The sequence below is a fragment of the Coregonus lavaretus genome, assembly GCF_964263955.1.
Source record: "Coregonus lavaretus genome assembly, chromosome: 37".
NCBI lineage: Eukaryota > Metazoa > Chordata > Actinopteri > Salmoniformes > Salmonidae > Coregonus > Coregonus lavaretus.
Window position 1 is genome coordinate 18,190,720 of NC_140024.1, and position 14,531 is coordinate 18,205,250.

General features: G+C 40.7%; 1 protein-coding gene across 1 annotated transcript; it reads left to right on the plus strand.

The window, feature by feature from the left end:
- Positions 1-1,605: 1,605 nt before the first annotated feature.
- LOC311111734 (neurotrophic factor BDNF precursor form-like) lies at positions 1,606-14,104 on the plus strand (the record flags this gene model as incomplete). Its single annotated transcript, XM_084154545.1, has 2 exons — positions 1,606-1,647; positions 13,274-14,104. The coding sequence occupies exons 1-2, from the start codon at positions 1,645-1,647 to the stop codon at positions 14,102-14,104; spliced, it is 834 nt and encodes a 277-aa protein (XP_084010671.1). The 5' UTR covers positions 1,606-1,644.
- Between the last annotated feature and the right edge of the window lie 427 nt (positions 14,105-14,531).

Consider the following 14,531-nt stretch of genomic DNA (forward strand, 5'->3'; position numbering starts at 1 on the left):
TATTTTTGTTTGTCTCGCATATCAAACTATTTTATTCCTCTCTCGACCCTAAGCGGCAAAAAAACAGGCTACTCTTATCTGTTTAACATCTTACCATCCTCCGTCATCGCGATCAAATCACTTGTGTTTTTACTACGGCCGCTCCTCGGTTTCATTCATACTGCGCTTTCACTCTAGCACTAGCATCACCTGCTACCCCTCTTTGTCCACGCGCAAGTCTATGTAGCCCACATTCGACCTGTCGGAGACAACTTCCACGTTTACAATAAATAGCAATAACACAAATTATTACACAATGATTTAATGAAATATGAATAACAAAAACATTACCGAGAAATCATCTCATAGAAATCAGAGGAATTTCAAAGATGCAATCAGAGATATGAAATTACAAGAAAGATAGGCGTGGTCAAACTGCCTATTGACAGATGTTAGGCTATGGCTGGCTAAAGGTGGTGCGAGATAAGATGGATTGATAAGAAATTGTCCAAAAGCAGTGGGTTTTTAAGACAGTAGAAAATCAGACATGCAAGATTGCCATGATCTTCAAATTGATTAGTCCACGACGATGTTTTTGCTGACTTAACAGCCAACGGACTTTAGAAATTCGTCATGCGTGCCAGCGAAGAAACTGTGGATATTGTCTGTATTCAATCTATCTCTTTGTACGGCTTCAGTTCAAATATTCTGATTTCAGGACGATGCTATTGAATGGCAAACAGCTGCACGAAAAACCCTAAGATATCAACGCCCACAAGCGCTCGCAGCACTGTTTTAATCAAGAGGCTTCCAGGGGGGTTACATTTCAATGCATTATTGAGCCTATCCTCATTTATAGGCTACATCTGAATTATTACAGCTGCATTGTGTTTTTAAATGACATGTTTAAATGAAATTTTAGCTTACTTTAGAGAACCACATAAGGCTCTTTAAAACATAGTCCATGCGTGACTCATTATTTAATTAAATAATTTACTTAATAATTTAACGAAATGACTATACTTATTAAGCTATTGCCTATAGGAAAGCAGGAGACCCGTTAGTTATGATGACGCTGTGAGTTGTAACATATATCAGCTGTAATAATAAGAACAAGAGGAATCATGTTAATATTATGAATAAAAATGATAATATAATAGTCCTTATAATAAGATGATGATTACTAGGGCTATGCTTAACGAATCTATCGCCTAAAACGTTTTCGTTTTATTTGTTGCAGTGGGTTTATGAATGAGTAGACCTGCGACAATATGACAAATTGGCTGCATGCAAAGCAACATGTATATTGTTATTTATTAGATTTTGAGGTTATCTATTATATTTCTTAATTTGGTCAGGTTTTTCTTTTAATACTTTTCTCAGGAATAACATATTTTCTTCAGGAAAGTCGTAGCGAGAGACGTAGGTTTATGTGTAGGCGTGCGGAGGGAGGGAGGAGCGGAGGCGGGGAAGGGGGGGTCTGTGGGGTGGCACGACACACTTTGTATGTATGAAGGTTTTTTATAGAACTTTCTGCAATGTACGTCATCGGATCAGTCCATAAATGGGGTTGTGTTATCTTACTGAGAATCTCCCTCAAACGGCCCCCCTCTCCGCACTCTTAGCGCTGCAGAGTTGGGGTGGGCGTCAATAACAAATCTGAGGATGGTAGGTTTCATTCCAAATAACATTAAATGCTATTGTGGCATCATATTTGACAGAATATGCGTGTTTCATTCTTTATAGATGACTCACAGGGACGATGAGAGATATTTCTAGTTTGCGTTCATAAAAAAGGTGTTTCGTTTTCCGAGTCAACCTTTCATGAACTTTAGAAGGTGAACATGTCTAGCTATAGTTATAGCCTATAGCTCTCGGAAGTATTTTATTATTTTACATGGTAGTATCTGAAGTAGGCTAACAGTTAATAACACTCCAGTTGGAACTCTGAGTCTCAACACAACGTTTTTACCAAAACAATCTGTTTTCCATCCTTTTCGTGCGTATTTTGATAGGGGATAGTTTAACATTTCCGTAACAGTAAAAAACAAAACGAACAAAAGGCTAATGATTATCATAAAATTAATAGGCTAATGATAATAATATTTGAAGAATCGGATTATAATCGGCGGCGGCGTCATCATCTTCATCATCAGCACCTCCATCCATCTAGTTACATGTCATCATAATGAGTTATGGCGGGTTGAAACGTTTGAATCCTGCTATTTATCTATTCAACGACGCCGAGACACGTCTTGGTTCATTTAAAAATGGGGAATATACGATTACAATAGCTGATCCAACACAATGTGACGAGGTTGTTGTTTCCCAAACCAATACCTTGCTGTGCTGCTTGTCCGGTAATTGTAACCAACGAGACAAGAGTCTGACTGGCTGCTGGCATGACGCCACTGCAGGACAATTCGGTGTGTGTGTGTTTGTGTGTGTCTGTGTGTCTGTGTGTCTGTGTGTCTGTGTGTCTGTGTGTGGAACAATGAGGTCCGATGAATTGCGTCTGATCAGAAAACAGAAAAGAGGCATAAGGGAATTGTCATGTTTACAATCAACTAAATTCCGTTCTTACATGTAATTGAGTAAAGGAGAGGGCATTGTACTGAATGTGCTCAGAAAAATAGATGTAATTGTAAAATAATTTGTTGTGTATGCATATTGTGCATATGTGTCTGTACAGTAGCCTAATTAAATATCTGTGTTCAGCATAACTTTGAGATGTCTTATGGGGTAAAGTTGGACTCATGATACCTGCCATGAGTGTTTGAATATGGAATGGGGTGCTGAGCTCTACCCCTGGTTGGCTTTCCACACACTTTTGATATTGACATCAAGTTGGATGCCTGTGTTATGGACAGAGGGGAGTGACTCATTTACCTTACCTATTGAAATACTTAGGTGTTGTGCTCAAATAAGAGCTCCGCTTAGATCCCCACAGACGTATTTGTTTTGTTTGTGTTGTGTGTGTGTGTGTGTTAGAGAGAGAGAGACAGAGAGAGAGAGAGAGAGAGAGAGAGAGAGAGAGAGAGAGAGAGAGAGAGAGAGAGAGAGAGAGAGAGAGAGAGAGAGAGAGAGAGAGAGAGAGAGAGAGAGAGAGAGAGAGTTTGGGCAGTATATACATAGACAGACTAGAGTTCAAACTTACCACTCGTTCTTAACACTATAGCCGGACATTCATTATGTTTCATGGGAGACAGAGAAAGGGTTAATTGTACCCTGAAGTGTGCATTTTGATATGGAGTTGCAAATACTCAGCAGATATGCTTATGATGCCTATTTTGATGCTGCCACAGAGCCTTGTTGTTCTATCGTCTGATTACTTCCAAGAGGTATCTTCTGAAGGTGTCTTAATTGAATGTTAATGTCACAGTGTGGCTCTTGGCATTGCTGATTTGTCAGAATTATGTCACAGTTGGCAAGAGAAGGTGTGAAAAGATGTATGCCTGTGTGTAGTGTCATCAGTGTTGTTTTGGGCATCTGGTCAGTGAAGAGAAGGTATAAGGTGCCACAATGTGTGCTTCTTATGATCGCTAAGTGGAGACTATCATGTTGTGTGAACCACACTTGAACTTCAAAAGGTTATTCAATATTTCTGAATTATTTGTTTAGGGACTTCAGAACCATCTGTTTAAAAGTTGATGTCTGTTTTAGTTTTTAAAGGTTTAATTCACCCAAATTACAAAATGAAGTTCAATGTTTGCTTACATTGAAAATTGTGTAAAAGCTGGAGAGTGTGTATATTCCATGCTTCAGATTTCTGCCTACTGACACCAACCCCTAAGAGAAACTATGGGAGTGAACAGGGCTCCATCACCATGCTCTAAATTGCATGCTCAAACCACCTCATAGTAGCTTTCAAGTAGCCTAACTTTATGTATTTATATAAAAAATCAAATTCATCATGCTGCCCTTTTCCAAGTAGAAAATTGTTCAATGGGGAAAAGAAAGCAGGAATATGCCACTTCTGTCCAAGGATTGTAGTGTTATGAAAGACGGGAAACAAGGTAATGTTGGCTTGCCACACCATTCATGGTAAAGCGCCCATCACTCTCGAGAACTCTTTTGAGAAAGATAACCCTTGTGGGAGATGTCCCACACTCAACTTCAAGAATGATGTCTACTTTCTGAAAAAGGATTGGTGATTGTCTGAAATCAACTTTTATTCTGAAAGTGGCATGCTGAAAACCAGTTTGGTTCACTGCTCAACACAACATAATGGTCTTATGTTAGCATGAGTGAGTGTTTCTGAGTCTGAGTTTAGGGGCAGTAAGTTCTGATCAGGCACCCAATGTGACCTTCATCAGACACATACTGTACTGTAGGTGCAAGATCATTAGCACTGACACGTATAGTATAGCGTAGGATAGCATAGGATAGCATTGCATAGCATAGCACAGCATGGTGCTTGGTATTGGCTAGCTCTTTCTGACTTTGCTTGAGCGTGACCCATCTATGCATTTTCAATTCAGTTGCGATGCACTTTATTTCAGACACGCTAAACTTCATTTTAAAGTTCTACACAAAATGCTAAATAATCTCCTCAAACAAACTCTCTTAGGTAACAAGTCTCCGGAATGTTCCACTGCTTAGAACGCCACCTTGCATTGTGCTGTATTTGCAGATATGAGCGAGACCATGTTGTTGTTCTTCTAATGAGATGCCAAGTGATTTATTTATGAATTACCTTGTTGGAACAGCCCCTGTGCAAGCTTTTTTTTTTGGAGTCATGTCGCTCAGTGATTGCTGATGCAACTCTTTGTCATCCAGAGTTTGCCCTCGCCTACTGTGATCCTTCAGGGAGGGCTATATTCATCTTGGCATGTCCCCGGGTGTGTTGGAGGTGGAGTGAATCACAGAGCAGGTGTGAGCATTCACTCCCATACTACTATATGCCAAGTAAGAACCCTCCACCTCATTAACTTGTACAGAGAAGAATCATGTTGGCCATATAGCAAACACATCACAATAAATATTTCATTGGAGGAGGTCCAAGCCACAAGGATAATGAGCTGTTGACTGAGGTTGAACCCACAACCTCTTCTCTTCATCACTTGACTTCTCTAAAGAACACTCACTGCATGCTTAAGCCAAAAGCTTTATTAATTTAAGTGAGACATTTTTTTTTCCTTTTCCAAGTTTATTGACTTTCAGTCATCAAGCCTTATTGAACACTGCTGGGATATTCAGAATAAAGTGTGTGCATTGTCTTGAATGTATACCTTTAATATTGTGAAGCCTTGCATTTAATGATAAGACTTTTGCTTTCATGTGATTAAGTTATGTGTTATGAGTTTACAATTCTATGTTAGGGGAAAAGGGAATGGAGACAATTGGTATCATGGCAAAAAGTGTCTACCAGTAGGCTTTCCGCCTGCATAGATCCCAACAACTAGGACATTGAATCTTCTCATTATATAGGCTGCCTGGAAGCGGCGCTGTTCAGTGACTCTGTTTCTCAATCAGCGATCAGTCCTTCACTTCGCGCAAATCGCGGTGCTGTCCACGGTTCTGAATGTTTAGTATACGGCGCGTTGATAGAGGCGCTGTCCATGGTGCTGAATATTTAGTTCGTGGGCGCGCTGACCGCAGCACTGTCAATGGTGCTGTTTTTTTTTTTCTCGCGCTGTTCGCGGGGCTGTCCATGTTGATGAATATTTGTGCGCTGGTATAATAACACAACAAGGAATTCCCACAGACAAGTTATATGTGCACGCATGACTGTATGTCGCTTTGGATAAAAGCGTCTGCCAAATATCAATTTTTTGATTGAATATGCTGCTTCTTCAATTTAAGTTACAACAGTTTCGAGAGCTAGCCTATTCAAATGCTTCTTTGTCTTAACTTTGGACATTCCCTGAGATGGTTATATCTACTTGTAACCCATAGTTTTTGTTGGTATAACATACATGGCATAGCCTACCTATCGATCTGACGATGAATCATTTCAAAGGCTTTGGAAAACGAGGTCTAGCTAGGCAGCTTAGCTTTTACATTTAGAACACTTCTCCTGGTCTGTATAGGGATAATTGTCTCCACATTATATAAGGATAATTCAATTTATCCACTGCTAGTCGTAAGTCTTCTGTAGACGTAATCAATCCCATACACTTCGTTAAAACAAATTAATTAAATAATTATGTAGCAGTGAATGTGTGATTCTGTCCAATTTCACAATTAAAGTAACAGTGCTTCTAAAGAAATTCCATATTTCTGGTAAAACGCATGGAATACGAATCTCTATTTTTGGGTAGTGTATTGGTTTTCTTATATTCATGAGTTCTAAAGTAGTATACATATACATATAGGCTATAAGCCTTAGATCTAATCACATCTTATCATGACACGCAATGTAGCCACATGGCACAGAATTGAATGCGTTATTCTTTTTTTATGTACAGTACAGCTACAAAAATATCACATCTAATGTCAGTGAAACACGGAAGAAAGATCCACGGCCAATCCCTTCGTTATCCCACTCCCATCTGTCGACCAAAGGCGTATAAAAAACATGATGAGAGCTAGGCCTACTTTAGGGCTCTGGTAACCGTGTTTGGTGGCAAGCAACCAGTCAGCCAGCGGCGAGTCACATGTTGCAACGTCATAATGTAGTAAGTTACTGTAGTTGCAAGGGATACAGGCGTCATTTCAAGCTCAAGAGGTCTCTCATCGCGTAGTGCCGTCGCGGCGCAGCATATAACATGCAACCCCTTCGGTTTTAAGCGATCTCCAAAGGAGCCGCGCAGCCATGGGAGTCCATTACCTCAACCATGCAATTTCCACCATCAATAATTTAATCTATTTGCTCCAAAGCTGAAGAGATATCCTGAAGCTGTCGGACAGTACAGGGAAAATATAGCTTAAGTAATTACACGGTGGGTTGTCCAAAACATCCCAGATGACACTGTCCTGTTGAATGGTCTCCTTTACGACTGGGCAGTAAAAGGTATGTTTTTCTAAACTTGTTTGATCACTTTCGCTCTGCTGTGTCGATGCTCGCTCGTTTTGTGAGTGGGGAGATGTTTTAAAAGTATTGTAATCAAGTTGGGGATCATGCAGGCGCACGGACTCCGTCGCAGTTTGAGAGAGGATACGGGTAACTCTATCCTCTTGTTCATTAATTTAAAAAAACGGCGTTATTATGCTGATTGAATTTCTAATAGGGACCAAGAAAGGGGTCAGTGGAGGTAATCAATTAGTTTTCTGATGTGTTTAGCTGATTAATTAATGTGAAGGGTTGTAGATTTAGCCGTGTTGGCTATTGCCACTGTAAGAAATAGGCGAGTAGGCTACATTGCCTACCCACATAGGCTGTAGGCCTATTGTAGCCTATTTCTTTTAACCCATCATCCGTGAATGCAATGCATCTAAATGTTAAATAAATAATATAGCATCGTAATTCAGATAACACATGTTTTGACTATCTGTAAATTGACTTTATTTTCTCAAAAACCAGACAGGTTTGTAAGCAAATGAAGAAAAAAAAAGTTTGATGTACTCATTAAGAGTTTATAGGAAACTTGAGACCTATGCTCAGCTATACCCTGCAGTGTTGGTCTAGCTCTCTCTTAATCCGGATAACCTCACAAGGCAAGGATGAATATACGGGATTATAAAACGAATCCCTACATGGAGCAGTCGGGCAATTATCAAGGAGCGCGCGGAAAATACCACAATCATGACATTTTATGCGCTCTAGCTCGAGAACAACCCAAGGGCGCCGCGATACTGACGTTTACCAAGTAAACCTAGTTAATGTTTGGTGTAGAGATTTCTTTTATTGCATTCTGTCTGAGATTATTGCTGTTTTGTAGTGTAGGCTAGTTTGTCTCGGGACATTGCATCAAATAGCACTGAAAGTAGGCTCCAATTTGGCACAGACTTGGAAAACAACTAAATATGCATTAATGCCATATGGTTAACCCGATTTTCTTTTTTGTTTAGTAACCTATTGCTTTTTCAGTCTACAAGTGTTCATGTTTTCCTATCTGACTTTGTTATCGCCTTAAAGTGTGTGTGTGTGTGTGTGTGTGTGTGTGTGTGTGTGTGTGTGTGTGTGTGTATGTTTAGGCCTGTGTGTGTGTTCGAGAGACAGAGAGAGGATCTGTGTCTTAAGAACATTTCGTGGTCTAATGCGCCATCTAGCGCAAATATATGGAAACTGCTTGACACCCGTTTTAAAGTAGGCCTAAGTCTAGGTCTAATGTGCTGCTGTTGACCCTTTATCTTATTATTGTTCGAATAGACCACTTGCAATCAACTTGGAATCAACATCGTTTTAAGATACTACTGATTTCTTTAAATATGTGCAGTAGGCTAATAAGCTAACTTGAGCACTGTTGATGAAAGTCATTATCTTCAAGACATGTCTTTCATCACTTTGCTAAATGTGATTATCCTAAGGGTTTATAAGAGCTATTTAAGGGTTGTAAAAATCCCAAAGAGAGCACAGAGTACTGGGCTTGTCGACCTATGTGGGGACACTGTCTGACAGTGCCAATAGATTCATTGACATGTAATGTAGACCTTATGTTTGTTTATTAATTAAGATGGCCTACACTGGTATTACAGGCTAGTAATTGGCAACTTGTGATTTTAACAAATTTTTTGCCAATTTACACATAATAAAATATTGTTAGGCTGTGGTTTTGAAGCAGTTATCATGTTACCTGTGTGACCTGGTCAGCAGTCATGTTGACAGGCTAACATGTTGCACCACTAATTAGTAGTAAGTGCAACTTGCGGCTAGACATACAGAAAATGTTGCACTTATTAGAGTACTACGTTTATCAGGAAGTGGCTTAAGTATGAAGTGGGTAACCTTTGAATATTAGGATATTGTTATATATAGGCTATTATAAACTGGGTAGTTCGAGCCCTGAATGCTGATTGTCTGACAGACGTAGTTTATCAAACCGTATACCACAGGTATGAGTGACAAAACATGTATTTTTACTGCTCTAATTACGTTGGTAACCAGTTTATAATAGCAATAAGGCACCTCGGGGGTTTGTGGTATATGGCCAATATACCACAGCTAAGGGCTGTGTCCAGGCACTCCGTGATGCGTCGTTCATAAGAACATCCCTTAGCCGTGGTATATTGGCCATATACCACACCCCCTTGTGCCTTATTGTTTAATTGGACCTGTCTTTTGTAAACTGCCACATTAATGACACTCACTGGATGTTTCCGGAGGAAGTGGTGGAGGACAACACCCACAGTATCTGTCAATGGAAAATATGCAATTAGGGCCTTCATGATCTACTGGAACATATTCCAACAGTCTTAACATGTCTTGTTTTAAGTGGTCATTACATGTATTTTATGTCAGAGTTTGCCTGGAGGAATAGCTACAGTAAATGATACTTATCCATTTCAAGATGCTATTTGCAAGTGTCAGATCTCTCAAAACAGGCTTCCACGTGGTTTCTTGGTTGCATCTGTTAGCTATTACTGAAAGAAAGGATAATGGCGTTATATTTGTATATTGTGACTGAGTCCTCTAGTATGTTTCCAAAATATATAGTTCATATAAATGAAGCATTCTCTTTTAGGTAGGTTTATTTGGAGCACATCCAAAGGTCATATTTGAATGGACTGGATAGGAAAACATGTTCATTGGTGTAGCCATAGCACAAGCTGATGTACAGGGATCTTGGATCATCTGGACAAAGGGTTTTTCCCCCTCGTAGTGACTTACTTGACAGTGTGTTTTGAAAGTGAAAACATTTGTTAACTTTGCCCTGGAAAAGAGAGGCGTGTTAAGACAAGAATCTTGAGAAATTGTCTCTTTGAAAATGAAAGTTTGTATGTTTTGCCACAGAAATGTTGCCTACATTCATGACTGTGTAAGTTAAGTGTAAGTGAAATATGAAGTAATATGTTGTCATGTGCTGAGTTTTGTACATGGGTTTGAAACACCATTGTGTTTGCGAATCCACTCCAGCATCTGTCAAAGGGGGATTTTTCATTATAATCCCCACCTGGCACGAAGAGCAAACACTGCAAGGCACCTAACTGTCTCTAAACCCAACCGTCCAGCCTTGCCTGCCTCTCTCACAACAATTGAACAGGTGCTCATCTGAATGTGTTATCGCAAAGCCCTGCCACTATGTGGAAATCCGTCAACTATTATCTATGAACATTCTGAATGCACCAAATGCAACTGTAAAGGACTGATTTTATTCATGCAAATCTTGATATTACGGAATATATGTTATGGCTGGATAGAGTGTGGAAGTTTGCTTGTTCTCTCTCCCACACCCATACTGTACATATACAGTACATGAGAATTAAATATCAGTGCACTGATTACCTGGAGATAAAAAATTGGAGCGTAAAATCCAATTCAGAGCTGAAGATATTCTCAAATCTAATATATTAAATGAGAACATACCAGCCATGGTGAGAATCACTTTTACTTTGGTTTGAATTAGATAGGTCTCAGAGAGTACTGTTATTCTGAGCCAGTCCCACAGCAATAAAGTGATTCATCGGCTAGATTGCATTTTAACAGGATGTTGATTGAGAGCATAAGCCATATTGATTTTCCTGATGGAAACAGGAAATAGCCGAGTTAGAAATAAAATTATTTGTTGTTCCCGGTGTGAGGAGGCCCAGAGGACTGGCAGGCAATTGCACACTGATGAGTGGCACTGCCCCCAACACACCTCCCCTCTATCCTCTCCCCTATGGAGGCCTGGGAGAGACGTCATCTGTGGTTGTTATGCTGCGAAATGATGCCTGCACTGACTCCCCACCCCCTGTTACTTCAATTTAGCCCCAGTGATCTGTCAGGAAAGAAGGACTACTACCTCTGCTGCAGCATCTTCTACATGAAGATGGACCCCCAACCCCAGGTTTCCCCAACCTGGGAGGAAATGTATGTTTGGGTTGTGACATTGATGAGGAAATCAGTTCATGTATCTATAAGCAGTGTGATGGGATTTCAGTCCATGTATTTGTTTTCCTTGATCATTGAACAACAGCTGTTACCATCTTTAGCCAATGACAATGGGGCAGCCTGATGATGGGATTTTACAGGTCACAGGAACACTTTATCGGATGATAAAGGATTACCTCTTATGAATTATTATTTTCTAATTACAATATTGAGAAAATGTCGGAATGATTTCCTGCTCATCTATGTTTGCTTGGCTGCGTTTTGTCTCCAAGGTTGTTTTGTCGGTAAGAGGAAAGATGCCCCCATCCCCCTCCAAACACATACAAACCAAGCCCTCCTTTCCTCTCCTCCTCCATCCCCTCCCTTCCCTCTAACACACACTCACGCTCTGGAGAAACGCGTCACTGAGCTTGGGGACTCAGCGGCTCATTAAGGAGAAGGATGTGATATTCTGAATCGAGACTGTGAGACTCCCAGCACGCCTATTTATAGATGCAATATCTCTATGGCAGTCACCGTGGCGTTGGCTAATCGCAGCCGCGGCCCCAGACACCAATTAAGAATGAAACAAATGCTTTTTAGGTGGGGTATGCCCCTCCCTTCTGCTAAGGTCCTTCCGTCCGCCACACTGCCTGGTTGGGGAGCGGATCTGCTTGGAGCGTATTCCTGCATCAGGTCGGGACACAAGGAGGACGGCATGCAGAGTGCAGTCAAAGCCCTGCCGTGGCTATTTTTAAATGCCCCCCTCTGGAGAGCAAGAGCTAGGTTTTTTATATTGTGGTTGTTTTCATATGTTTAACTCTGGGTCTGGGATGTCCGTGGATATGTTGAATTGCTGTGACTCATAGGGCATAAAGGTAAGAGATGCTATTGTGAGCTATGGGTAAAGGATGAGGATTAGGGTGTGTGTGTATACTGGTATATTTTGGCTCTGTTGGGCCCTTGTGGCGTTCTTTTCCTTGCAATGTCTGTTTACCAAATTGATGTGAGCAGCTGTACAGAGTATGCATCTGATAGAACTGGTATGTGAGTGTGTCAGGATCCAAGAACATTACCTCTCTTCACATTTCTAACCAGTACTTTACTGACTCTTTCTCAGTCTCTGCTAGCACTACTGCTCTCTCTCAGCATTCATCTATTTAAACATCTCTATGTCCCTTCATAAATCCTGTTCCCAATTTTACCCTATCAAGTTTAGCATATTGATGGTAATATTACAACAAAGATTGGTTGCCTTTTACAAAATCACACAAACTAAACAGTCACTTATCAGAACCATGTCAGAAACACTCATGAATTCAACCAATCAATCGATCAACAAGTCTCTATTAACCCTGTGGGAAATGTGGTGTGAAGTCAGGATAACACATGACACTGGTTAGGCTACAATACATGACATTGGATTGGAAACATGATATAACTTGCCAGTTCAATAGCTACACTGAAAAAAAGTATTCAGGCCGCATAGCATTTATGATACATGTCTGCCAATCGAAAATACCAGGGATGACAACATCAAAATATGAGAAAGATAATGATGATGATAATGGTGATGATGATGATTATGATGAAGACATACTGTAGTTGCCTTATCAATTTAACATAATTGTTTAAAAAATGGGGGTTGTTGTTTGTCGTTGTTGAAGAGAAAATGATGCGATATTGGGTTGCACTTCATAGTAGGATGGACCATTAGGAGATCATTAGCAATCTAATGCTTTGGCATTTAAAGCATGATGCCTAGCCACTCCACTTCCAGTCTGAAAAAACTTGGCCTCAGTTGAAAACGCTGGTGTCAGCAGCCCTTAATGTTGCTTCTGGGTCCTTTGTGGGAAATATTGTAACGTTGTATGAGGAGACAGAAAATACAGAATTCACAAGAACAGCACAATTGGTTACATGCACAATTAATTCAACTAGGTCTGGGTTGTTATGTTAAAAAAATATCCAATCATGTATGGTGATTATTTAAACTGTTATTTGCAAGTTGGCCAAATAGTAGTGGGCACTCATGGTGGTGTCAGACTGATGGCTTTCTTTGCAGCTGGAGGAGAAATGTGATACTCTGGTAGTAATGGGGGAGATGGTAGGCATGCATCATCTAATGGTGCTTAGTAATGACTGAAAGGAAAACAATTAGATTGTGATCCAACCTTGAGATATTATGGAATACTGTAATAATGAGTGTATTATGTACAGTACATTGTATAAGCACAGAACTCTGATAACTCAATGTATGGAAGAAAACTGTTGATATATTATATAATACATAATATAGCTACATAACAGTATATACATAAGAGTTGCACTAACATTTCATCCTCTCTCTCCTCTCATCTCTCTCTCTCTCTCTTGCTCTCTCTTTCTCTCTCTCTCTAGTTCCACCAGGTTAGAAGAGTGATGACCATCCTGTTCCTTACTATGGTTATTTCATACTTCAGTTGCATGAGAGCTGCTCCCATGAGAGACGCCCTGGGTATGCGGGGCCACCGAACAGAAGGCTACTTGGGTGCTGCAGTGACGGCCGGCCGGGTCCATGGGACTCCACAGAGCGGGGGTGGGCCGGGCCAGCATGGGGGACTGCCCTCGCTCACAGACACGTTTGAGCAGGTGATTGAGGAGCTCTTGGAGGTGGAAGGAGAAGCAGCTCAGCAGGGGGCTGGGGCTGACAAGGGCCAGGGAGGAGGGGGTCCTTCTTCTGTGGTCACCACGGAGACCAAGGATGTCGACCTGTATGCATCGCGGGTGATGATCAGCAACCAAGTGCCTTTAGAGCCACCGCTGCTTTTTCTCCTGGAGGAATACAAAAACTACCTGGACGCCGCTAACATGTCCATGAGGGTGCGGCGGCATTCTGACCCATCGCGGCGTGGAGAGCTGAGTGTGTGTGATAGTATTAGCCAGTGGGTGACAGCTGTGGACAAAAAGACAGCAATAGACATGTCTGGGCAGACAGTTACCGTCCTGGAAAAGGTCCCTGTCCCCAATGGCCAACTGAAGCAATACTTTTATGAGACCAAATGTAACCCTATGGGGTACACAAAGGAGGGCTGCCGTGGAATAGACAAGAGGCATTATAACTCCCAATGCAGGACAACCCAGTCCTACGTGCGAGCGCTCACCATGGATAGCAAAAAGAAGATTGGCTGGCGGTTTATACGGATAGACACATCATGTGTATGCACATTGACCATTAAAAGAGGAAGATAGTGTATATAATGTATAGATTTTATTGAGAGTTTAAAAAAGAGAGTAAAGAGAAAATATCTATTTGTATATATACATAACAGGGTAAATTATTCCGTCAAATGAAGATTTTATGGACTGCATGTAAAAAAAGATGACGTTTATACAGTAAAAGTGATACTACAGTCTATTTATTGAACATATTCATGACCTTGTAAACAATTAAAAAAAGATCTGATCAGTAATTTGCGCCCAGTTTAAATTACTATATCACATTCCTCAAGACATTGTGGTTTGTTTACGTTGCCAAGAATTTGAGAAAGAAAGAAAAGAGCGGTGTGGATGAGGGAGAGGGTGAGGACGAGTTCCATAAAAAAAAAAAATTGCATGCTGCTTCAATTGTGATTTGAGAATTTGTCCACCTAAGAAAAAAGGATATGATACTGACCAA